We start from the raw sequence: 26,987 nt of genomic DNA, 5'->3' as shown, positions 1-26,987 counted from the left end.
AACGTACACTTTCCCGGTGAGAAAACATTTAATTTGTGACCAAGAAAAGCCGGGAAATATATACACCTTTGGAATCCACTGTAACTATGTCAGATGATACAGAGTGATAAAATATGACGAACTTTTAGGGGATGAAGGATTCTCAATTCGAAACGCGAAGCTTTGAATTATTGCTCGTTTACGTGGTAGCGAAGATAAACCTGAGTTTTCCTCCTATCCCGTTATCCAAGGAAAGCGAGTTTACTCGTCACTCGAATACCCAACATCTTCGTCGCAACAATCTACTTTTCTAGGTGTTATTAATATTTAAGAGGACGACGAAGATATATTTTACTCGAAAATCAAATGGAAGAGTAGTTTTCATGTGAAATCGATCGACAACGTATTGAATCTTAAAATCGTTCTATGAAAGCGACTCATTTTCTCTTTATAAGCACTGTGGTGTATTTGCATAAAGACTGAAAGTAATATATTTTAATTATTACTACTATCGTTTTAACTAAAGACGTTTCTAATTAAAGGATAAAGCAAGAACTAATTTTTGGCGAGACTTTTAAATTCGAATGCATATGCAGATGAAAGTTAGCAAGTAAAATTTCAGGAAACACGCGTTGGTCTTTATCCTGATTACGAATCTCGGAAGACGGTAGCCGATATTTTTCGTGGAATTTAGGAAAAGCTCATTACCTCGTTCGCGCGTTCTTCCTTATTTCACCTTTAAACTAGTTTCCACTGATCTCTGTTTCCTCGGTTTCTCTTATCGTGCACGTTTTATCTTTGTCTGCAGGAGCAAATTGATTACTCGGAGGTATCGATAAAAAGATGACAAGAATAGTTCCACGAACGTTCCCAATGCAATCACAAAAGCGTTAACAGGCTGTATAAGTTTAACTCCAATCTGTCAGAACATGGAAACGAGTTCGCGATGGAAATTGTTCCGTGAAGCCTGCTGAACAAATAATTCTCAAACCCAGGCGGAATAACGTATCTCCGGGATTATGTTAAAATCTGTTTGCGGCTCGACTGTCTACACTAAAAATAAGGCGTCGAGAATAAAACGTTGGAGCTTAATTTTCTTCGTCATCCGGATTACAATTAAACCGTTCGCTTCATTATTACGGCAAAGGAAATCGCATTAAATATTCATCTTTCGCCACGCTTTTCAGAGTTTCATCGATGCATCCCGCGATTTCTCCTATCTTACAAAAACCGCTAATTACTCGCACATTTTATCATCGAGAAACTGAATCACCATCGCTAGTGGGAATACCGTAAAAACGTACCCGTCACTGGCGAGCTATTATCAGAATTATTTTTCTATTATCGGATCGATCTCATCCTAAATCCTTCAGAATCCTCTATTACCCGAAATGGGAATTAAAGCGAAGACTACAGGGGTAAGACATGATAAGTCACACTTCTCATCTTTCATAGAAAAACGGTTTTATGATTCACCACTACCTCGATCAATTCCATATTACTCGTCTATATATTCATCTTTGAAACTACACGAGTATGACTTATTTCATCTCCTTTAAAATTTGAGAAATGATACTGATCGTAATATTACAGTATCGAAAATATTAAAATATTAATATTATACCGTCGACTTCTACGAAAGTTCGCAAATTTAACAATTATTTTGAAAAATCTATAGAGAAAAGGCACATATTTTATTTTGATTATCTTTAGTTTCGATTATGTCATGTTAAGATCGTCCTCCTTAATTTTTCTCTTAGTCTTTAATTCCATTCCATCTTCGTTAAGTATCGTTTCTAAATAAAAAATGACAAATCGATCGTACGCTCTTGATGCCACGATGATTCGTACGAATGGAACGACACGAGAATAACACGATAGTGTGAAAACGCGACATCAGTGACGGGATCGCGATAAAATATTAAAATATTTTGTGGGAGAAGCAGGCTGGTTGAAAGTTTGCGTCGTACAGCAACGAAACTAGACCATTACCGGGGAAATTGACGGATCGTAACTGCGATCAGTTTCTGCTAACGCGATCCTTACGGTGGGAGAACGAATTGTTATTAAACTGCTGCATGGTGAAAATGCTGAATTTTCGTAAATCGTTCCATGCAACGTCTGGATAAGTGATGAGGATTCCGTGAACAGCGAAAACGAAGTTTCTAGAAAATGTGTGTACGAGGAAATCCGTTCCTCCGGTTTCATTCTGCGACGCGCGTTCCTACCTTTATTTTATTAATTAGCAGTTGCTCTTGGACTCGGCTGATTATTCTTGTTAATTCTGTTTAACGATCGTCGGCATTGTTGTGAAACTCAAGAATTCCATTAACACTTGTAATTCTTGTTGTAATTTGAAGTTGACTTTTATTGTCTTCGTGTTTTAGTACTTTAGTACTTTTACAAAGATGGTTGATTAACGACGTACATCATCGTTGAAGCGTATGATAAAATATAATGTAACTACAACGTTATTTTATTCTTTACAACGTATATAGAACATTATGACGAGATTAAATTAATTTTTCACAGTTGATGTATACCGATGAAATTGAAGTTTGTAATTATCAAACTTCGTAGAGTCTATTTCCTTAATCGACAAACCTTGACATATGGCGAATAATAAAATATATTATTACTGTCCAATTAAGCTAGTTAGATAATTATTCATCTCGATGGATCCGAAAAAAGTTCCCAATCAATGATGTCGTCTTACCACGTTTGGCTCGTTAATGCGCATCATTGGGAAATCCATCAGAATCGGTAACTATTAAACGAGTTGCTCCAATTTCAATTTCGTTTAATAATCTGTAACCTGTGATAATTAGCAAAGTTACCACATCCGGCGTGTAATTATGGTTGCATGTCAATAATTATCGGTCTGGATCGAGATATTTCGCAAAATTTGCGAAATTATTAGCCTTCGGGTTTATTTAAAGATATTTTAGATCGCTCGAGACGTTCGTGTGTTCAAACGAATTTTCACGCGATACTGAAACGCTTGCGAACGCATCATACTTCGATTCGTGTTGAACAGCGGTGTGAGAAGGAATTTCAATTACTACCGGTCATCCAACAAAATTCCAGCGATAAAAACAAAACCGTAACTATTGTATTTGCAAATTTTCGGCGTCTCTCTGGAATTACCTAAAGCTTCAAACAAAATATCTATTCGCGAGGAGATTACACAACTGAAAAAACAGCGTTCCACCGAGTGGTGATCCTTCGTCGGACGGCAGAGCTTCTGGTGGCTTGGTTTCGCGGGATGTCGCGATCCCATCGATCGCGACGGTATTTCGTTCAATCTAAAAAAGCTGCATCTGGGATTACATTCCGCGCGTTTCGAAACAAACGCCAGAACCGGCCTCGTATCTCGTATCTCTGTGAGCGAACACACATCCGGCGACGCTTTTCTTCGTAGAGAGCGGTGGTCGTGTCACGAAAAAACGAGAAAATGACAGTGTCACCGACGTTATCGATTAGTCGGATAGTAGACAGCGGGCTACCGATGAAACGAGAGCTTCGCAAGGAGTGGCGCGAACGATTCGTCGAAAATTGATATGGCACAAAACGGTTGTCGAATTGTGCATTCGGCCGATCGAACGATAGAACGAATGGACGACGGCTTTTCAAGTCCCGTGGTCAATAGCACGGTTCGATCGAAGCGGTGTATCGCTGTGATGGGCTGCTAATGTATGCACGAACCTTCTTTTCCAGTTCCTTTGTAAATGCCGCTTTATGCACAACGCGGAACCGCGATGCACGTGGTGTACGTTCGTTTCGTTTTCCTCGGCGCGTGTTTAATTGTCCGGATAACGCAGCTGCATGCGATTTTCGCGAATCGTTTTTCCATCTTGCGATTACTTCCAGCTTCATGAACTGTGAACCATTATTCTTTCTTTGCCGATGAAAATTTTGTTTGATCTTGACATTAAAATTAACAAGTATGTACGTTTCATTAGTATTAGGTTGATGCATATTGCATTGATGAATTATTGTTTTATGAAATTATATTTTAGTTGAACGTAGCTCGCATTCGTTACATTTTCTCAATGGTTAATTGGTTTCATTATTTCCAGTCAAGGAGAATTGTCCGTCTCGGAATTAAAAAAATTCTTAGAATTCAGGAGGTATCATAGTTTCTTCATTTATAATTTCTTTCAATATATCTTACGCGTTAAAAAATTATCTACGTGGAATAGAATGTCTCCGATCTTCGAGGGAACCGACGTCAGACGTAGATCGACTTAATAATTCTCCGTAATGATTCAAGGCTCTTAGCGTTCGCTCAAACGCGATGAAATCGAGACCTATTCAATTAAAAGAATAAAAATCACCCTACCAGTTCAACAATCAATCTATAAAATTGTGTTCGATGAATTCAAAGTAATTATATCTTCCTTGAGTCCCAGATAAGATTCAAGGTTTCTATCGAACTCCATCTCTGCGATCGATTATGCGATTAGGTCGGGAGAAAGGTTCGACCTTGCCGAGGTTGCAAAGCTAATGTAATTAATTTAATTAAAAATGTAATTACTTTCTTCATTTTCACAGAATTCCCAAGTTTTATCTACATCGTGGACTAACTTGTTACTTTATCGTGAAATTATTCATAGATCGCAAAAGTAAATCGCTCGTAAGTCGATTAGATCGAGGTTTCTCATTTTGTCCTGAGGCAACTTTCCGCTTTTCGCGGATTCGTTGTTCCGCGGACGGTTTCAGCGTGGCCCGCTAATGCATACAAGTACTTTGACGAGTTTACGATTTCGACGAAACGAGGTTAGTTAGAACTTATGAATTGAATTTGAATCATCAACAAGGTAATTTGCAAGACAAATGTTTACCAGACGAATCCTGTAATTCTAGCTGGAGTGTTAATGTGATTTCTTCTGGACATCCCCCGCCTGTTTACCGTGTTGTGTAAATCCGCGAATAAGTAGACGAGAAATTTTTCAATTACGATTCCCGTTTACTCGTAGTTTCGTTCGCGGCTTCAACGTTCGAAGCGAATTTCCATATGGATTTTCGATTAAATTTCCTATACTCGTCCCGGCAACGCCCGCAAAGAAATTTCTTTTTAATCGCCGAAGAGAAAAGACGAAAGTTAACGTATCGAGTACAGATTCCCCGAGAACTTTTCTACAACTTTAAATTCTCGTATGTATATGTATACAACAGAACGTTTCCGTAGCCTGGCGAAAAACAGAACTGTTTGTCGTCTGATAACCGACTACTAGCGATTCGGCTAAAGGTTTTATTTCCGCAAATATCGTAGACATTTTTCAAGCAAACGGCTGACCATCGTTCGACGCTATAGAAATCGCGTTCTACCGATCTCCGATGGGGAACGATGGATTCTAGTGGAGCATTGGGGACGTCTGATTCCTATACATAAAATCGTGATAAGAGGAAGGTTCGATCGAGTTTGGGAAATAAAATGCTCTAACGGAAATTACAAAACGTAGCTTGCTCGATACTCTTTTATATTCTCTCCGATACTCCTATCTATTGCATTGCGAAATGAAAATAATTCATTATTTTCCTCAAACAAAAATGGACAAGTTAAAACGAGAATCAGTATCGTGTAGCAGTCGTGATTTTATTCTAGATGTTTTGAAATACAATACGACAGAAAGGAAAGAAAGCTTTCCTGTGCAATTGCTTGCCCGTTTACTTTATTAAACGGTGCGCTTAAACTCGCTATAGCGTTCTTAAAAAAGGATAAGCTCGACGTACGCGCGTCGCATATAGTACATTTCGGTAACGTTCTCTACGAGAGACTCGATTTTCCGTGGTTAAATTCCTACGTATCGGTACAGGCAAAATGCAGCAACGTTACCTTCGAATCTCATCGACGACGCCGTTACGGAAACGTGGCGCGATCTCCAACATAAAACCGATACCGTGTGTCGGTCTCTCAGTTACGATCGAGATTTCCGCCCAGCAGCGAGTACAAGCGGCCCTTCTCTTGAGACTTTGCGTCACACTTCCGGTCCCTTCTCTCTTCTCCTATGGCCAATCAGTCCGACATCCTACGTGTTCTGGTTGCGCGCGTTTCTTCGAATCTTTTCATACGTTTCCTTCTCATCTCGGGACACCGAGCTATTTCTTTTGATCCTGCCTCTGCCTCGATTGCGAATCAACCTCCGTCAGTGTTCGCGCACGAGGCGATCCTGTTCATTTCCAGCGTGGCGATCGCGAAAATCAAATATACAATCGCAGTGTCTCTCTCTAAATTTCAATGATCTCTGATCAATTGATACCTTTTTCTTTATTCATACGACGATCTTCTGCTTTCTTTTATTACTTTACAATCTCAATTCTTCTTCCTGACCATCGAACCCTGTTTGTTATATTTGCCAAGATTCGGAACAGAGAGAATGTTACTCTGCACCTTCGATAGCCCAAAAATAAGGATACAACGCTGGCGAAGGGTGTCGGCAGCGTTCCAGCTCTAAGCGGAATCGTGGTCGCGTTCGTTCGTCGGTTTGTTTCACCGCGTCTCGTGTTGTCTCGGGGGCGAGGGCGGCGTCGATCTTACCGGGCTGAGGTCGCGCGTTCTACTAGACGGAAAATCCGTTCTCCGTCATTTCGAACTCGACCCACCCCCATACCGATTCTCTCCGGACGGGGATGGCTCGAAACTGCGCGGACATCGAACGCCACCTCCATCCCTACGCTCGCTCCCACCCTTGTCACGCTTCCCACTGCTCTTCGCCCCTCGCTTACGTAGCTTCTTCTTCGTCTTCACAACTCTTCTTTCCCTCTTCTTCGAGGTTTGACACAAGCGAACGGAGAAACGTAGAAATTGCCTGCGTGAGGAGGAGAGGTCGTACAGAACGATCTTTCTGCTCGTCGAGCGACTGTTTTTTAAGGGGCGAGAAGCTGGAAGCAAAATAGTCCGAGCTTCGTCGAAATCGTTTTCTTTTCAATCTTTATCGCGCGTTGAAACTTTCAGAGAATTTGAACGAGCGTACATGCGTTTGGTGCATATGAAGAGATTACAGGAGAAAAATGTGACAAGTATAGTCTCGCTGGTTTTCTGGTTCTAACGTTATTTAATGATCAAAAGGTAATGTACTTCTATATAGTACGGTTAGTATTAGCGTTAGTAGTTGAGAGAGGAATAACTTATTCCATTGGAAGATGCAAGCTTTTCAGCGATAGATGGCAAATTCGTGATATTTCGTGAAAAAGGAACGCGCATGTGGAATATAGAATCGAATATAAAATATTGTAACCAATGCTTCTGATATCAATATTCTTGGACAGAGCAGCCTTTTTAATATGAATATTTTTTTAAGAGATTTAGGTTTTTCATATTTTTATTATAAATCTTGTTAACACTTTATATGCGTAATTTATAGCAAATTCTTGTTTCTTTAACGTGATTAATAACTGTAGTAAAACAAAGTAGGTCAAGATTTTAGAACAAATTAATTTAATAGATCTTAATAATATTGGCCCATCAACGCTAAAACTCATCTTCCAGAGAAGCGAAATTTCATATACAGCCACCTAACGGAATATCACGGCGGGCATCTTCTTTTTTTTTTTGAAAACAGGTTTCGGATGAGAAGATTCGCTTGTGTATATATGTACGAATGCTGGTTGGGATAAGTTATGTTAATTGTTAGACGCTCTATTTTAATCGAGGTTCCTTTAATTAAGACGCTTCCAGGCAGGATTTTTCTAAAGAGTACGAGCCTTTTTTTATTTTACCTAATTGTGACGTCTTCATGCATAAGGATCACATCCTTCACGAACCAACAAAAAATACAATTTGTTACTTTCTACTTTTTCGGACATACTAATGCATAACGCGCCACGGTTTTCGTACATACTATCGTTAACATTATACCGTTTCAAGATCATAGAGGAATGATTGTCCGATGAATCTGATAGTCCGATGATCGATACTTAATCTGCAATGCAAAGTAACGATCACGAGCTCTTCATATCTCATTCATTAAACGTCAAGTTTGAAGAAACTTCTTGACAGGGAAAATCTGTTAATCCGTGCGCTGGAATCTCAGTCGAGCAACGATTTTCCAAAAAATTCCACCACATCGTAGTTGTCTTATTTTAGATTCATCCACCCTTGCTATCGCGATAATTTAAACGCATCAGGCAGGGAGAGCTTTCACGAAACCATTTTCGCAAGGGAAACGAAAAGGCATTACAAACACATGTGAATATACAGGTGTATCCAATAATCGTGATACAATCGACGAGGGGGTGGTTCTACGTGGAAAAATAAATCGAAAATATGGAACGTAAGTTTTTCACTAGGCACCTCGCTTTTTAAGAAAACCAGTTGGAAAAATTGTTTTCCTGTTTAAGACTTCTTTCACAAGAAAATAGTTTCAACTATCGTAAAGTTCGAACATGTTCAACCAAGAATTGACTTACATACACCCACACGAGAAATTTTCAAATTTTACTCTCTTCTCAGCGATGGAACGTCTTGTGAACGAAATTTATTCTACAGTTTCCATTTATTTTCGCACGTAGCGTAACCTCTTGTCGCACTCGCGCCTATCTCTAATCCTTAATTAACGAATTTCAAGAATACTTAACCAAATTTCTCAACTGAATCTCCCTGAAAACGGGTCGTCGCTTGGAAAAACTTTATTCTACATTTTCTACTAACTGCTTTCTTCCCGACTATACGTTTATTGCCGGGATACCCTGTATACTGGAAGCCTGGTGACGCAAAGGTAACGTGAAAGCATCGCGGCTGAAAAGGCGCGAATTAGAAAAAGTGTTGAAGGTTTGAGGGGAAAGCCAGCGGGAAACATGAGTGCATATCACTGTTCGATTCTCGGTTTCCGCGATAGGAATTAAAGAAATCAACCAGGAAATAAGAGAAAAACGTGTAGGGAAAAACGCAACGTATTCTACCCCCTTTTCGCGGCACATCTCATTCCCCCGTTTGCCGCTCCAGAGCGATTGGACTTCCCTCCCGACCTATAGATCTTACTTTCCTTCCCGCCCTCATCTTTCTCACTTAACGCGACCACCCTGTGGAACGAGGCAGTTTTCGAAAACACAGAGAAATGGAAGAAGGTGGCACGGCCCGGGCCACGCTTTAATGCGCTTACCCGACGGGACACTCCGGGGAACCCGGGACATTTAATTACGCGCGATACCACGATACTTTGCTTCGCTTCAGGGACCAGCCACACAGCGGATAAGTGTTCGCTCGAAGTACTGCACGTAGTGTTTAGAATTTTTGTACCGGATATTGTACAGGACCAGGCAAAAGTAGCACGACCAAACATTTTGAAGTTCACTGGAAGTATTTGAATTCTTTGCGTTCCTCTACGCCATGCGAACTTTCCTTCAGCTTTAGGAATCGTCGTTTAGTGAATCGTCATTCCAAGCTAGAGACAATTTTGTTCGATCATGCCATTAAAATGAATTATTTCAATGTCGAATAATGTTCGATTGGTGTTGCGCAATATTCCAATTCGGCGTAGTTTGTATTTCCGATGACTATATCTGGTTCTATCGTTTCAAATTTGTAGAAATTGTCAGTATCGGAAGAATTCCTGGAACGGAGGCGTTATAGTTTCTACTTTTACGATTTCTTTCAATGCAATTCGTTCATTAAAATGTCTTGCTGGGTAAGACGTATCTACATGAGAGTATTTGAAGTTTGGGCAGGTGTTTAGAGGTAAATATGACTCATAGACATTCATCGGTGACGTAAGATTCCTAACATACGATGATTCCTTGCGTATTTTTTGGAACGTTCTTCGTACGTATCTCTGTTGCATTTTTCACGAGTCTAAAATATCCATCTTTTGTAGAAATTCTCGAATAACCTAAATAGATAACTTTTTGTTTAAACATCGAAACTTATCGTCGCTTTACTTTCACACCGGCTTGTATAAAATATACGGAAATAGTAAATACACGACAGGAAGGAAGATTATATGAAAAAAATTTGGCAGATGCGGGTTAGAGGAGGTCAGCAGAATTTCGCGCGCAAAAAATCGATAGCGTGGATGGCGAAAAGGGCATTCCAAGGTTAGTGAGAAAAAATGGCCGCACCAAAGTTTTTATACGATGAAAGCTGAAAATTGAGATATTTAAATATCACGTGTTATTCAGGAAAGATCGTTCCTTTTTTTAATTCTCCTGACGTATACCCGTGCATAGATTAAAACAAGCTATTGTGTGCATCATATTAAACCGGAACCCTAGATATATTCTATTATTACATCGTACGTAATATTACAATGCACGCAAGAGAATACTATATTTACCATATCGTTATTCTACGTAATTGACCAAAATTGATATCAATCTATTTACACGAATAGTTTATTCGCGGTATCTTTGCATAACAACCGAAACGCTCTTAAATTTCCAAATTATCAAACATGGAAGCTAATGCGTGAAACCTGATGAAACTGTTTACGAATATCAACTGTTTACACGGAAAGCAATGAAAATACATACGGTAAAAATGACAAAAACACCTGGATGAACTAAGTTATTTCATGACGGTCTTTTTCTCTCGTTCTTTCAACGAGCAATCGTATTGCATTTGACGTTTCATTATTTGCACCGTTTTTCCTAGGATCGATATCAGCCACGTGCAACCATAAGTCTGATGGAACATCGCGGAAAAGAGTTATGCGGCTGCGATCGATTGCGAGCCGGAGATGTTGCGGGGTCAATCGAACCTCCATACTGAATTACTCGGAAAAATCATAAACGTGCATCGCCACTGGAATATCGATTGATCTCGATATCACACCAAAGTTCAGGCACCGCGATATCCTTTCGAATGCCGTGTACAGTCCAGAGAAAAAATCATCGTTCGTTAAAACTTTCGCCGGTATCTTCGTCGGATCTTTTTTTCCTCCCTTTTCTCGTATTCGTATCACCGGCAGATAGCTCGCGCTGAAAACTTATTTCATCAAGATACGGGAATACAACTTCGTTAAACTTCGACTGGTCATCGGGTCGGATTTCGGGCGAATTTTTTAATTAAAAGCTCGAGCCGCTTGAAAAAATCACCGATGGGCGCCGAGTGAATTAACCGTTCATTAAAACTTCCAGGCGGAGGGCCAGCAACAGTTACTTTGATTTTATTAATTTCCGTCCTGCACGATACACAGGCTAATCCTAATGAAGAAACCGACTTAAAGTCAATCCAATTTTCTAGGCTTTAATAAATAAAAAATACCCGAGCCTGCAGCACATTTGCTGACCTACATTGGTCGCCAACGTTCCTTTTCATTCTCTTTCTTCTAAAGCCACAATCGTGAAACGAGGTGTAACCAATTCCATGTGAATTCATTTTAATTTATGTCCTTCGATACGAGTGCTCCTGGCAACAACTTCACCGAGATTTAACGGAAACTCGCAGCTGTGAATTTGCCGCGCTATAATTCGCGCCGGGACAGCTACTCTTTGCGTTCTTTCCTCGTCGAACGGATCGATCGTATGAATCTCCGTTGAAAGTCGCGTACCACACTGCGGTTGATTAAAAATTTCGCGCTAAATCGACGCCGCCGTGGCAACGTGAAACGCCGGAGATTTTTTTCTCGATTCGTGGACAACGAGGCGAAACGTTGCGTTGCATCGCCCATGATCGACGGTCGCCTCGTCGACGCGAGGACGCCGTTCGATTCAACGGGAATCGAGAACCGCGATAAGTAATACAGAACGGTGAGCAGATTGAATCGTCCTGCTGGGCAAATGAAATCAGTGGAATGAGTGCGAATGAAGCAGGCAAGAATGGGACGAGATAAAAAGAGACGAAGAAAGCGAAACACAGGAGAAAAGGAAAGCGAGGACAAAGGATAAGGACCGAGAAACAGAGAGAAAGAGAAAGAGAGAGAAGGAGAGAAATCATGATGTGACAATGTAGCGCAACGTTTCTCTGCTTCGGATCGGTCGTGGGAAGCTGTCAGAAATTCGTGAACAAGAGGCGCCAGATGAAACGGAGACGAGAGTTTCGTATTAAAGGAGAACGCCCATTAATTCCATCATCGATTCGTGTTCCTCATTGTCCAGGTCCTATCTGCTCCTTACTCGTTCGACCCGAAAAAAGAAGAGGCGAAAGAGATGAGAGGAAAGAACGGAAGACGAGCTTTTCATGCAATCGTGTTTCGACGAATTTAACGACCCTGTGTTCGCTCGTATTTGACCCTGTGAAGCATCATTCAAAGAGTGATAAAATCGACACGATTGCTATGGATTTTAGAGCGAAGGAGCGAGTACGAGAGGATCGACACGATCGCATTTCGAAACAATAAACCAGTGTCGTACGATTCGTATCGCGAATCAAATTCGAGACCGACGTCTTCGTCCTTGGCGGACATATCAGATTCGATGTTCGTCGACTCGCACTTTCAGATGCATCTTTACCGTTTTTCCTTCCTGGAATATTCGCGAAGCTCATTTTTTTTTTTTTTTTTTTTCAAGGATCGTAAACGTACGAAGGTGGGAATAATTACTCTCGCTTTGGCAGCTTTATCAGTTACTACGTCCATTTTCCTCTAATTAAGAGCGTGATTAATTTCCCCGGTCGGCAAAAGAGGCTATTACACGCAGATTTCAGTTTCAGTTTCGCTGAGATACCGCGGGGGATATTCGCGCCTTATTCTTGGAAACCTAAGTATCGTTTAGTAGAACGTGGATGAAGATGACGGAGATTAGAGTATCTCATATTCTCGGAAGCCTCTGTGGCCGTGCAAACAAACGTCATCGTTTGGACGTTTTCTATTGTAAAGTGTCACGTGCACGAAATGGAAACCGCAGTATCAAAGAGTTACGCCATGTCCTTTACGTTTTGTGGTGATAAACGTTGAAAAGGAAGCACGTGGAGGCATTATCAATGCCGCGAAGAATACTTTGCTTCATATTTCGTAACGTTCTGAAACAAGCTCAAAGGGAATCCCGAGTGACATCTATGCGAATGCTCTTTCCCTTTTATCAGGTCTCACTTTTGACGATCGCGAACAACCACGTCGAATCTCAATTATCGCGAATAATAAGCAGCCAGCGTCGATTCAGGATCGCTTAATAGAAAGATGGGCGTGTTGGAGAAAGACGTATCTTTGGCTGAATCTCAAAGGCGGTGCACAGAGAGCCGATGCCTCTGGCAGAGACTTTTTTGTAGTTCTTTCCGCACGAAAACGGGGATTGTTCGCCGAGTAGACGAGCTGCGCCAGTCAAAAGCATAGGAGGACCTTGTAGAAATCTACCGCAAACGTTTCAAAGCCGATCTCCTCCTCCGCGTATCGTGTCCGGGGATCGACGCGAAAATCCTTTGAGTATTAATTATGGAGAAAGTTCCGCCATTGAATATCCTTAGAAAGATCTTCTGTATGAGAAGATTACGGGGTGAGTGCTATAGCATTGCACAGTTATGCAACACTCTCTGCGATTATTCCGCAATTAATTAACGGAGATACCGAACACCGTAACGAAGTTTATGCACTCGTTTGTATCGTTGTTAAACTACGCCGGTTATCAACTTTCCCAGTAGCTTTAATTGGACATGAGATGTCTACTTTGAACGATGTTTGGTGCTGTTCGTCACGCGTTAATTTTATTTTCCATTTCAGCTTCGAATTCACTTTATACAGTTTGTGCTAGCAATCGATAACTGGCACGCTCGATAACTGGCCGATTCTGCGTGAATAAGTAAATAAAAAGTGTAGAATGAAATTTGTTCGTGTGGCGCTTCGTTTTCGATAAAATCGGATTTGAACATTTTGGTATAATATATACACTTGGCTGATCGTCGACTGGATACAAATAGATAATCAGCCGAATATTATTATTCACATGCGAAACTAAGTGAAAAGTATAGAATAAGATTTTCAAGAAAACAGTATTACAACGTAATGATATGGTTTTCAAATTGAACTTTTTCTTTTAGAAACTATGAAATAGCTTGGAAAGCTGAAAGTAATTATATCTCATCTAGAACATGACGAAGCATTCTGTGACAGAACATATCATATCAGCACGATGTTAGAGGAAAAGAAATTCCTTGTTAACCGTGTGATTAATAGTTTAGAAACCTACTCTGACGGTGCGATAACATACGGTCCGATTCAGGGGATAAAGCGAGTAAAACTAAATACAAGCTCAGGCGAGTTTGAGAAAGCGTTAAACTAATTAAACTGTTTGTTGGACACTTACCGAATGAAGCTGCACGGGAGATTGGTCGACATCTAGGAGAGACAAATTTCGGCCAGTTGTTTTCAGGCTCCTCCATTCGCGTCTGACCTGTTGCTCCTTTTTAAGGCTGAAACAAAAAGTTGACTGGTTAAATATACACCCTTCAGCGAGTGTATCGATTTGCTGAAAATAAATCACGTTCCTATTTTGTTTTGTACGACAGATTGGATTACAATGGATGAAGAACAAAGGAGTCGTCATCCGGGAACAATTTGCAGATCGCTTTAATTAACCACTGAAAGAAATTTTATTTTTGTTCCCTCATTAAGGAACTTTCCACGGTAATTCATCACAGCGAGGATCCGTGCAATTCATCATTTCAATTGAAAGCGATTTTTCGTTTTAAGAATCATCCGCACGCTGTATAATGGATGACGGCGGATAAATTGAAAATGAAATGGTTTTCGATATTGTCACGTGTTCGCTGATGAACTTCGCGTGTGATTAATGGCCGGCTCGTCTTGTATTATATCGCTCTCGATTCCGGGGGAATTTTGCAAATTCCAGCGCAAGATTTTCACCGCAGTTCCTAGTGTAACAGGCCGGTGCCACGCGCGTCGATAAAGATTGATTTCATATCGATCAACCCGTTGAAATGAAAGGGAAAAAAGACGAGCGCGGAGTCGCTCACTCTATATACCTTCTTCCATAGAATTAGAAAAAAAAGAGAGGAAAGAATGAAAAAAAGTGAACTCTGTTATCTTTCGTTCATGAAGCTCGGCAATTAATTTTAATCTCGTTACGATCGAACCGAACATCGTGAGAGAAAGGAATGCAAATAAAGACAGGTTCCTCGGCTACACGCAGCTCCAAGAAAATGATCTCACTGATACTTTCTATTTAACCTTCTCTGAGTGTTTTAATCTTGCCGTGAGATAAATGCCGCCGAGCTAGGCGAAACAGAAGACTCTGTATCTTTTTCATCATGTGTATCCTTTCTATTCGTTCGTCGATGCGTTCGCTGCGAATTTCAGGAACTCGCGTTAAGATTTGCTCCTCGTATATTCCCTTTACTATACTCTCCTCGAAACAGTCCAGCACTGATTAAAACCTCTCTGCCTTGCCCCGTGTTCTATTCCCGCTGAGCTCGAACCTTTGATGGCTATGTGTGCGTTCCTGTATGGGCCGCTGCGTAGGCATTACCGAGATTGGGAGAACGTTTCCTTCCGCATGCACTTCCTTCCGTATCCTTTCAAGGAAAATTAACTATAGTCGGATCTCACGTATGCCAAGAGTACACCACCAGTCAGACCCGTATCATTCTTCTGTCCTGAGACAGAAGAAACGAAGTGGCATGTTGTTCTGGCTTCCTGTCATGTACCGAGACCTTTGACTCCCTCGAGGATCCATCAGAGCAGTTATGATCTCTGACCTCGCTATCTGTCTTTGTGCATTAATACATTTAATATCGAAATCCTTCCTTTGGTTCTGTCCCTTTTTCCTCTTTCTTTCTTGAAGATAGAGATGAAAACCTGCAAAATGTTTTATCGCATCTCCGTTAAAATTCATTGTTCTTAACCTAGTTGTTTTTAGGGGAAAAAATAGAGAAAAAGAGCGAGAGGAAGAGGAAGAGGAAGAGGAAGGGTAAAAGAGAGGGATCTCATCGTGTACCGCATTCCTTTCGTTTCCATCCACGAGAAAGAATAACCGGAATTGCTCAGGGCTAGTGCGGCCCGGGTACTTCTCGGGATTGTTAGCAACTGGGTCGAACCAATTACGTACGTGGCACGTAAACTTATGCTTTTGTAGTACAAGGTGATTCGAAGTGGTAACGAATGACTTTTTCGTTCGCTGGCGGCGGGGAGGAGAAGCAGGAGAATAGAAGAAAGTCATGTATCTTGAAACAAAGCCCAGTGGAAAGGAGCAACGAGTATCGGTGCTGGCTGAAGATACATCACAGAGGCTTGTTAGGTTTCTTTTCTAGGAGTTCTCCTACTTTCGAAACAATTCTTAGATGTTACAAGATGTTAGACAAGATCGTCTCACTCTTGGCGTTGATACGTCGCTGGATTGATTTAAGGTTTCTTTTTCGTCGTGCCATCGATCGGCAGGAAGTGGCTTCAAAGCTATCCCTGTTTCTTATCGGTAAAAGCGTCTCCTTTGGAATTAATGGTTTAAGGCGAGGCAGCAATCTTCTGCATTTTCCAAGTGATTCACGTGAGGAACAGCCAAGTCTCTGATGTCGAAACACGAGTTACGAGATCTCAACTTCGTACATCAAACCGTTTCGAGGCGCAATTTACTCAGCTGTCTTTAAAGAAAAGGGTCGCATCTCGCCGCCACGTTAGGAAAAGCGACTTTAATTAACTGTTAGTTGTTGATAACAGAAGGCCACTCCGCCTGGGGACCAATATGATCATAGTAGTTTCTTCAATTAAAAAAACAACAAAGACTAACAGTTCGAGAACTTAGCTCGATCCAACTTTCTTCGAGAGCAACCTCTTCTTCCTTTCATTCTTATATCCGTTGGGGGAGAAGTTGAAAAATTTTGTTATTTCTCGCCATCTCTTTTACCCGGTCAAGATTCAATAAAATGGTAAATCTTGCATTACTTACGGGAATATTCGCTCGTTGTAGCTTTCATCCGTGGCGGTGTGCGTGAGAGCAGGGAGACTACTGGCCTCCCAGGGCGGATTACTTAAATCTGGAAAGAAAGAATACGGAAACTTTCAATCACGACTGCGTTTCACAATAAGAAAAATTTAAACGATACCTAATTCTTCGCGAAGCTGATTAGAAAGGAAAATTAACCAAATAATTGTGCGAGATAAAAAGATCCATTTCAAATCCTATCACGGATGCAATTATTGTCTTTAATGTTATTTCCAACTGGTAATCGGCTTCTCTGATAATTTCCACAAATCCAAATGGTATAAGAAAAATTCAAATTACCTATTGTAGAGTCATAATGGTCGCTGTGTCGTCCGTAAGGGGCTGTTCGACTCAGTGCCTCGCTCACTCGTCTTCTTGTACTTCTAGTCTGCTGGAAGATGCAATTTCTTTTACATCGGATCGAGACGCTCGAACGCACATGAAAATTAAGAGAGCTCCGAAAGATGTACAATCGAGGAGGTTTCTGAGAACATCGTTTCCGGCAAGTTCATCTAGCTATCTCGATAAGGGATGCAGGTCGGGACAAGACGAAAGATCCTTGTTACGTACAAGAATAGAGCCAAGCGGGATTTACTCGAAAGCCTCTTTTATTTACATCGACCTAACGATCTTTTTCTAGCGTGGCCGAAGAAGATATCTCTTTCAGTTCCATATTATACCGACGCGACGCGGATATTTTCATCCGCTTAATGCGCCTCCTACGTCCGAACCCGATTACATGCGGCAAATCAAGATATCAAGACCCTGATACCCCGACTGATTCCGTCGCTCTCCTTTTAACAGGGAAATGTATTAAGGAAGAAAAAGAAAGAAACAGGATAGAGAATCTTGAATTAATCTATCAAGCAAATATTTACTCTCGCGCCCGGTTACGAAGCGAAGGCAAAATTATTGATCAAATTTTTACGGCGAATACCGAGCAGTCTCGAGGTTGGTTCGTATTTAAATTTTATTTGAATTATTAATTAATATATAGTATAGAACATGATTTCCAGACCTGAATATAATTCGAATTTTAATATTGCTAGATACTTTAGAGTAATATTTTTTCTTCGAATGTTTATGTATTTGCTTCTACATTTGGAAGAAAGGTTACGACATTATTGTCAGAGAAAAGAATGAGTTATTGTTTTAACAGAAAGTAATTTTTGCTGTAGCCAAGACAGATAGCTTTATATTTCATTGGACATTAATTTAACCTCGCTCGCCAGTAAGTCAAGTCTTATCGATACGACGTGGGCACACCCTATCGAAGCGACGAGAAAATATTATTATTGTTCTATTAAATAGAGTTGTTCGCGTCAGAACGGATAGTACTTCGATATGACACTAAGTGAAGTAGAGATATTTCGAGGAGTTCAAACGATTGAAAACGTGTCTAAGAGGTCGCTAGATTCTGCCACCTGATATTTATTAATTACTAGACTGAGGATATTTATGTATTTTTTGGAAATTCAAACACAGGTATCATGTATAAAGATATATAAATTACCCAAAGTAAAGTAATCTTTATAATATTTAGAGACTGAGGTAAATACCTTCTATTTATAAAGATACGAATTTGCATAAACATTCACAGTCTACTAATTATCGAAAGTGCTCAAAATCAATGTTCATATTAATTTAATTCGACGGAAAGTAGCGCTTGAGCTCGAGTGCCTTGTCGAATTTCCATTGTGCCAAACAATTTAGTTTGCAGATCACAATCGAGCGAATATCCATTCGAGATAGAAATAAAATAAATATATATATATCAGTCAACGACGAGAATTTTCGTAGCTCGCCCAGCGAGCCGTAATTAATTCCATTGTGTACCTATTCTTATTTCTTCAATCGAACTCGATTGCGCGGGTAAAACTTAAAAATTAGCGACGTGGCTAACAATTTCGTTCATCACGTTTTACCACAAAATTCCCATTGGATTCTACGTTAAATACGAATGCAAACCCATCATCCACGGCTACATCTTCCCCAACGACTCGATTTCCATTTCAAATCCGCTTAAAATCCCAATGAAATTCGATGGAAGCACTCATTAGATCTTAATTGCGGGACGGGGAGGGGGTGAACTAACTAAGCCGACGTTGGTTAAATCGAAGAATCTGTCCGATCGATGAAACGAAATAAATCTGCCGTTCTAAATCGCCATCAACAAACACCTTGCCCTCGCAAATCCTATCCAGCGACGCCCCTTAATCTATCATCCTCAAGAAAAACAAATTAATTCAACTGCAAACTCGATCAATTTAGCTGCGCGACAGACGTTAGCGGTTAGCTAAACTCGATAGATCCCAATGGATAACTCGATCTATACCAATAGCGACTCTTACGGAAGTGGTATCGATGAGACTCTGCGTCCTGGTAACTTGAACCTTCGGGGAAAATAGTTCCTCGCTGTTGCTCGGAGGGCTGTCATTCTGTTCGTCCAGACATTTATCCTCGGCCAAAGACACCAAACTGTTATACCAATGTACGCTGCTCGGCCTATGAGGTTTCGAGGGTTCTTGCACACGGTTCAAGTCTTTACTGAAGCTCAAACTACGCTTAATCGGTTGCAGACTGCGATTTATCACAGCCGGTAACTCCGCGGCGCTGCCTCTTATCAGTGACCCGATTTTCCGACGAAACGACTTCCGTTCGAATCTCCCGCTCGCCCTTGCCGCCTTCTCATCCCCCTGCGCATCGTCGTTGCCACCGAGGATCGATAGATCCTCTCTTGGTTCCTCTGAAACGACGAGTTATTTTTTTAAATTACTTTCAGGCAAGCACAGGTTAATAAGATATTAGAGAAAGATAGAGAATATCGGGAACTTTGGAGATTTAAAAAGTTTTTAAAAGGATTTCTCGGTAGGTAGATAATAGAGCGTAATATCGAGGAGTAAAACTTCGAAGGCGAAATTCGTCTAAGACCGCAGTACCTGCTTGCACCTTCGATTCTCTGTTCTTCGGGGGTACCTGCTTCTTGCAACTCGAGATTTTCTGGCTGACGTTCTTCGACTTCTTCGAAGCCCGCTTCTCGTCCTTCTTCAGTGTTGTCATCGTGCCAAACTCGATATACACACATACACACGTACAACCGAACAGAGTTCTTCCCTTTTCAGCCGCAAAGTCCTATTAAAAAATTGTTCCGCGTCTCAGCTGGACGAATTGGCCGCGTTTCGTTCTTCCAAAAGGATTCAGCGGCCAGGTGAAATTGGCCGCGCTTCATCGAGGTCGGCCCGACGGAGATAAACGTCCGATTCACGTGTAACTCCAATCACGCGAAGCACTGCGGATGAACCGTCAATAAAACACCGAGCTCGTAGAACGAACAAGCGTTCGAGCGAACAATTAAGCGGCTTTCGTCGATTCCCGATTATTGCAAATTTCTCTGCCACGCGGCCGGTCAGAGCCGCGTCAGACCGTGAATCGGATCAATAGAATCGCATTATAGCCGCGCGTGGATCGCGCAATTGTTACAGAACCGAGCGAGAGATCGTTCCATTGCGAACGACGTTTATTGTTCCGGTAGTAACGTTGATCGAACAAATCGTGGCCAAACAACGTGCAAACTTCCGTGGTAAATGGTTCTCAGGTTAACTGTTTCTTTCCAACCATTGGTTGTCGGTCTCTATTTCTCGAGATTTTTCGCCCTTGAATCGTGAACAAGTAGCAGAAATAGTAGAAACTGAACGCTGGAATTACCGATAATTAAAGACCTAAAAAGAGATTCTACGCTATCGTTCAAAAGCATCTAGATAATTGTTTTTCTTCTGAGAAAATATATTTCGGTTAACAAATCGAATGTTAATGTTCTTTATAATGGCTACGTGTAATACAATTTCGATTTTCATTCTAGAAACAGACGTCGAGTTTAGAAAAAAAATTCTTAAATGAAAAAAGATGCAAAGTTCGATTTATATCACTTATGGAAAATTTTAGATTATTATTTTAATTCTTTTACGAATACGAGCACATGTGTTTATATTACAATCATGTTTGGTAGTTTCAGTGTAGAATTAAATTCTATTGGCAGAATGTTAAAAAAAAACTGCGAGGTAATGATTAATTAAGAATATATTGATGTCAGAGGTAATCCATTGTAGATGTTGATACTGTGGCCTGCGATCCTATTACGCATTATGTATTTGCTTTCAAGTAGTTCCATTAGAGGCTATAATTAATTAACCGCTGCTGGCGGCATATCGTTATCAATTGTACCAATAGCTCAATTATTAATCTCGCGATCGCCGTTGATTTTGCGCTCGAGTTAGCCAGAATTTTATTGAGATTAATAAATACCACTACCAAATCGTGTCGCATTAACTATCACGTCATTACTCGTGACCCTCTTTCTCTACCGATAAATCCGCGACTGATCAACGAAATATAGCCTACCTCTCATTATCTTTTCCTCATTTGTATATACTTGTCCTTATCAGTTCCACACATTCCATCTTTTTCTTATCCGCAATATTGATTTCAAAGAATTCCCCAACCTTCTGAAGAAATCACATGGTCGCAATCGTTGCAGTCAGAAGTGCACTGTATCAGTATTTTTTCTTATCGCGTTTCTTCCTTATCATTGCGATGCGAACTAATCGTATCGAAGTTATCGCGCTTGATTGTTTCTATTTTCAAAAAAGCTAGAAAAATTTGCAACTTTTCAACTAACAACTTCCATCGAATTACCACAAGAGAGAGAGAGAGAGAGTGTATGTGTGTGTGTGTGTGTGTGTGTGTATGTGCGTGTGCGTTAGTTCCCGCGTCGAATTAATAAATAAATTGCGTGAATTAATCGAACCACGGCTCGAATCGGTTCAACAGAAACGAATGTAAAATTTTCTAGACGAATTATTGTCCGTACAACGAATGTTTCACGGGTTTTTATCGGTAAACATAGTTCGGGCGAACACATACATGATCACGTTTCGTCATCGGCAATTAACGCTATCGTAAAGGTAACAGACTATCGTGATATTATCGTCGACTTACGAGAAACGTCACGAGCGGTGCGCCTCGATAGCGCCGTAAAAGTACAACAATTAACAATGATTAAGGCCGGAACGTGGAAACGTACGACTTGAAAGAAGTATTACAATTTTTCATTTGTGTGTTCCACCACCGTCTATAATAATTTCCAAGAAAGAGACGAACACGTAAACGACGAAGTAATCGTTTTGTGCAATAAGATACTATGTTTTATAGTGGAATTATAATTTATTGATATTAAAGCGATAACGGGCGAGTCGGTTAAAAATAGATAGCTAAAGCTGAGTAGGGGGAAATTCACGAAACTCGCTGGTATCAGCGCGGAGCGTTGCCGATACTCGGTTGAAAATTTTGCACCAGTTAAATCGATGCACCACGTAACGCGTTGCCACGTTCGTGAATGCGCTGATAAGATTGTTCAAGGTAGCGCGAAGTTCAGTAGATTAAAACTAGCTGAAGCAAACTTAAAAACTATTATCGATATGCGCTTAGCATTTCCAACGATTATACCGCGTTATGTCAAAATTGGATTCTTTAAAGTTCCGTCCATGAACGTTGCACGTGTGACAATTAGCCACAGGTTCTAATATCTTCGAAGAATCTAGTTTCCACGATTTTTACATTTTTTTTTTACGATCGTATCGTCACAATGCACGAATCTAATAAGGAAATTCATTGGCGTGAAAATAATAGATTTTGAATAGATACGATACCACGTGGCTATAAAAGGAAGTCTATACAATAGTCGGAGTGTGTTTCATCTTAGGACAATGGATGATCAGTTGGTCCCAATATGGCAGAGCAACCCAAGGCACCTCTCGACCAAATGAAACTGGATACGGCCCGAAAGTGAATACGTTTGCGAATAACAAACGAAATTACAAGCGAAGGAACTGGTTTACACAGATTTCATAGCACGATAATCGCGCGAGTTGCGTCCGCGATCGCAACCGCGATCGTGACGGTGACCGGTGATTGTAAATCACACAGAATTCGAGGTTTCACCGCATTCTCTACAATTTTCGCAGATTAACATTTTCCGGTTGTGAAACGATACAAATCGAAAAGAAAAAGAAAAACAAATCACGTGGGCATGCACACACACGAGAAGATCGCGTGACAGTTCGTTGATCTCGAAGATCTAACACGATTAATACGTTCCCACTAGATCTATGCTTAATTTCCAAACTATTCGACGATTCGTTAATCCGTTCTCGGTCTCCGTTCCACACGAATCACAGTTTAAAGCGTTTGAAACGACGCGACGCAGTGCGTTCGAACCGATTAATTCGATTCGCCTCGACGAATCTGCGTTCTATAGTAAACAAAAGAATTAGAAAACAGGTGGTCCGGCACCGTAGTCGTCGGAATCCGCATGCTTATCGATCGCGGCACATTTTCACCAAACGTTATCGCCGTGATAAAACCGATTCGATGCACGAAACTCACGATAAGAAGAAACTGCTGATCCAAGTTCGTATTCCGCGACGAACGATTCGAACGAGTTGTCCGATGTATCAAGAACGTGGAAGATCGATAACGCGGTTTATCCGCCGCGTATTTCGCGGCAGGTAGACCGGTGACTTCTATCGATCTCGCGCTGTCTCGATGTAAAGCGAGCGCGAAAATCGCAAACGCGCGTAGTCAAGAAATTAAGAAAACAGGTGAGACGAGGTAAGCGTTTTGCTCACCTGAGTTGGTGGGGGAGACACGGTGGTTGGAAAGAGAGAGACGATAGAACGGCGATCGTGAAAGAAACCGTCGAAGGAAAAATGTGGCGTATCAGTGGTGCTCAGCTGTTTTAAAATTTTGCTTCCAACTTTGATTGATTTCTTACCTTGGTGCGTGTGATATGATGCTTGGTGCTTTTGAGATTGCGCCAAACTGGTCAATTTCATAGAGTTTCATTAATTATTTGGTTAAAATTAAGCATTCACTTCCTGCAAAATTAATTTAACGAAGATTATACGTATCGGTGGAATTAATTTAAGACAAATTGATTGCTTGACAGAATTGAAATAATGTTGTGAACATAGGAATTGATCACTCTTTGACCTTTATATCTTTAGTTTCTTATCGAACTAAATCAGAAGCGGACAACCAAAATTTAAAAAAAAAAATAAGTACATAACAATGCCGGCTTGTTTATTATTCTACCGTTCTGAAGTATTCTCCTTTCTAACGACTCTTATAGCGCTGACATTTAGAACTGAATATCTATTATCATCAGAGATAAAAAAATCTATGTAAAGAGAATGAATTAGCAAAAATGGAGTGAGGTTTTCCTAGGCGGCTTAGTTTCACGACGAAATCGATTCGGAAGGTTTGTGCACTATATCCGACGTATCGCAACATGATGGGACACAGAATCGCGTTAATGTCCGCGAGAAATGATTGCGGGAAATGCTCGCTGATGTCTGAAATACGTTATAAGAGTTCTGAAACTAGCCTGGCTATAAAACGAACGTAAAGCACATGTTGCCGTTTTATTGACGAAGGGAGCGAAACCCGCTGGCGTGTTCGATATTCGAGAGCCGTGAAATGACTTCTGTCGAATGTAACGAGGTAGCCTTTTACTAGCGACGCTTTACGACCACACGAAACGTAGAGATTGATATTTCATGGATGCAACGTGTTGCATAAAACATGCTAATTGCCACTCAACTGTCATTTCAAGACGTTCTATCATGATTTATTTTATCGTTCTGTTTAAACGACAATAACGTACGAATTCAGGATCTCTGCCTCTTAAAATTACATTTTCTTCCGGAGATGAAAATAATAATCAATGTCAATTCTCGTTCACGACTGATGCTTTATCGAGTTCGTGTTGGCACATTCGTGTCATAATGATCAATATCAGACTTTTACGAGTATCGAGAAAGTCGCAAACCACCTACGTGATAGATATATGCATACATCATTATGAGGCGTAATAAAGTTCACGACATAACCCGTGCGAGGAATCCAGCTGGTTCTGCGAACTTTAAAACGCATCCTTTGGCACACGTGCGAAAATGTCGATACGAGTTGTCTATTCCTAGGTCATGAAAGTAACCAGATCGATAACGTGTACTCTAAGGCTGTCGAATTTGCGAACGTCCTTCTTCAGGGCTTCATGTACGTACGACTCGCTCGTCGGTGTGTACGTGTATCTCTCTTCGATGATTTCCGGTGCGTATGGTATTTCTTCACGATGCCAAATCGGGCGAGTGAATTATGCATACTGCCTAGTAGGCGAGTTTCATCGTTTCCTTGACATCCTTAGCCGGTTAAGGATTTGTTCAGGTGTCCAACGATGAATTCAACTGAATGAAACACACCGTTCCTTCAGAGAGTCCGCGGGAATCGATAAAACGTTTAACCTAAATTTATTCTACTTGCTATCCAAGCTGATTTTGCAACACCGATTCCGTTGTGCTCTATCTTTTTCATAGATAAACTCTTTTGTGATGCTCCGAGTGTGCCGTGACTTCCGTACATTAAATATGAAAAGCTATCTTCAACGTTGGCTGATTGTGTTTGGAGATCTATGAATTCCAGTTTTGGATCTAGCACGCTCGATTTGGTGTCGATAAGAAAATTTTTCTACGCTACTTTTAAGCACGAGGACGCATTAAAAGAGAGAAGGGCACGAATTAGCGGCATTGTGCCCAGTTGTCTGAATGGCAGCGCATGAATGTGAAACCGGCGCAATTCAACCGGCATCTTTATTAAATCAACAACTTGCTTTAGAAATCCGTTGCATTTCACGGAATAGAGTTAAATTCAAATCGTGATATTCAGACTGGATGCCATTGCGTGGAAAAATATTAATTGGCACGCGTCGGGAATGTTTTCTAATTAAGGACGTAATTGTAGTAAGCAATATGTATAGGCAGAGTACTTACAGAACAATGATCGTTAGAGTCCAGTCTCCTGGAAACTGCGATTCCTCCGGTGTGCACCAATCGACGAAGCACTTGATTCGGTTTCGGTTCGAATGATGAAAGAAACTCAGGAAATTCAATATCATTGAAATCTGAATAACAGAATATTTGATGTAATTTTTTGTATGTATCGCGTAGTAAAAATAAATAACAATTAACAACGTACTACATTTCGTTTGATTAGTGGTTTAGTAATAACATAAATATCTCATAGAAAAATTACACTGCTTTTTTCTTCTGTAGTTTATTTAAGTAACTAAAATAGAATGGTTTTCATTAAGTAATTATAAAGTAAGAAGAAACGATTATACTAATGGTTCTGCTTTTACTACGACTCTCGATGCGTACACGAAAGCTAAATTGTCCTGAATGCCCGTGAAGCTACAGTGTTGTTGAGGAGACTAGCCGGCCGCGTGGCACAACACCTGACACAGGGTGGTACATTCATCCCCACTAACTGAATCCGTTAATTCACCCCGCGACCCTCTGCAACACAATTGAACCCCAAATTAGACTTTCGCCATTTTAATTCGTCACATTCGTTTGAATAATTAAGCGATATATTTATAGGGAGATTGGAGAAACACAATTAACGAAACTTAGAACAAAAGGCGGACAAAATTTACAACAGATATTTCTCTATACGTACCATAAAAGATAATTTAACTATTAATAACAAAAGCAATAAAACTTGCTTATTTGTCTTTTTTGTGAAGTCTGGAAATAGAACGATTGTTATATCTTTCTAGTTTTGCTCTTCAATTTGAGATGAACGTATCGAATTATAGCATGTCTTCACATTCCACTAAAAACATAATCAGTATTTCAACACTGGATATTGTAAAATCTCTTCAAATTCCGTGGGATAATGTTTGAATTATCGGAAGATAAGAAAATACAATGGCGGAAGGTTTTGGCGCAAAGTGCAAAGAGCGCAATAATATTTGAACAACTTTCATGTTCTTATATGTGAAGCTATTGCGTTTGATCGTCAAATACGGATATGGTAGGTTATAAGTCCCCAAATGACTTGTACGATGAAATAATGTTATATAAATTGTAAAAAATTATAATTACCTGAATTATTGATATATGAGTTAGAAGATTTCACGGAACAGCGATGATCGTTCACGTACTAGTATATTCTGTTGCTCCTGTTTTCATGTGGCGATAATTTTACTGGTGGCGCCACATTCGCTTTCGTTAATGGAAACTAACCTTTAGGTAAGTTGTGACACCTCGCGGCCACCGTTAGTGGAGATGTAATACTTTCCGGTAGTG

The 26,987-nt window shown here is 40.5% G+C and overlaps 1 protein-coding gene across 10 annotated transcripts in view; it reads right to left on the bottom strand.

The window, feature by feature from the left end:
• The window catches only part of LOC117216755 (pleckstrin homology domain-containing family G member 5-like), an 83,067-nt gene extending 59,649 nt beyond the window's left edge, over nt 1–23,418 (bottom strand). For 3 of the 10 annotated variants that reach the window (XM_033463744.1, XM_033463748.1, XM_033463750.1), the window contains exons 1-6: nt 22,491–23,416; nt 19,725–20,504; nt 19,137–19,531; nt 17,086–17,176; nt 16,750–16,837; nt 14,155–14,260 (exon numbers count right to left, since the gene is read on the bottom strand). In XM_033463744.1, the coding sequence (XP_033319635.1) occupies nt 14,155–14,260; nt 16,750–16,837; nt 17,086–17,176; nt 19,137–19,531; nt 19,725–19,845 (801 nt within the window). In that variant the 5' untranslated portion in view covers nt 19,846–20,504; nt 22,491–23,416. Of the gene's footprint in view, nt 1–14,154; nt 14,261–16,749; nt 16,838–17,085; nt 17,177–19,136; nt 19,532–19,724; nt 20,505–22,490 lie in introns of all 10 variants that reach the window. The other 7 variants (XM_033463741.1, XM_033463746.1, XM_033463743.1 and 4 more) reach the window with 6 other exon arrangements.
• Nucleotides 23,419–26,987: the final 3,569 nt, after the last annotated feature.

The sequence above is a fragment of the Bombus bifarius genome, unplaced genomic scaffold (assembly GCF_011952205.1).
Source record: "Bombus bifarius isolate JDL3187 unplaced genomic scaffold, Bbif_JDL3187 scf7180000007973, whole genome shotgun sequence".
NCBI classification, from domain to species: Eukaryota; Metazoa; Arthropoda; class Insecta; order Hymenoptera; family Apidae; genus Bombus; species Bombus bifarius.
The sequence above is the reverse complement of the archived record's forward strand: the minus strand, read 5'-3'. Positions and strand labels throughout refer to the sequence as shown.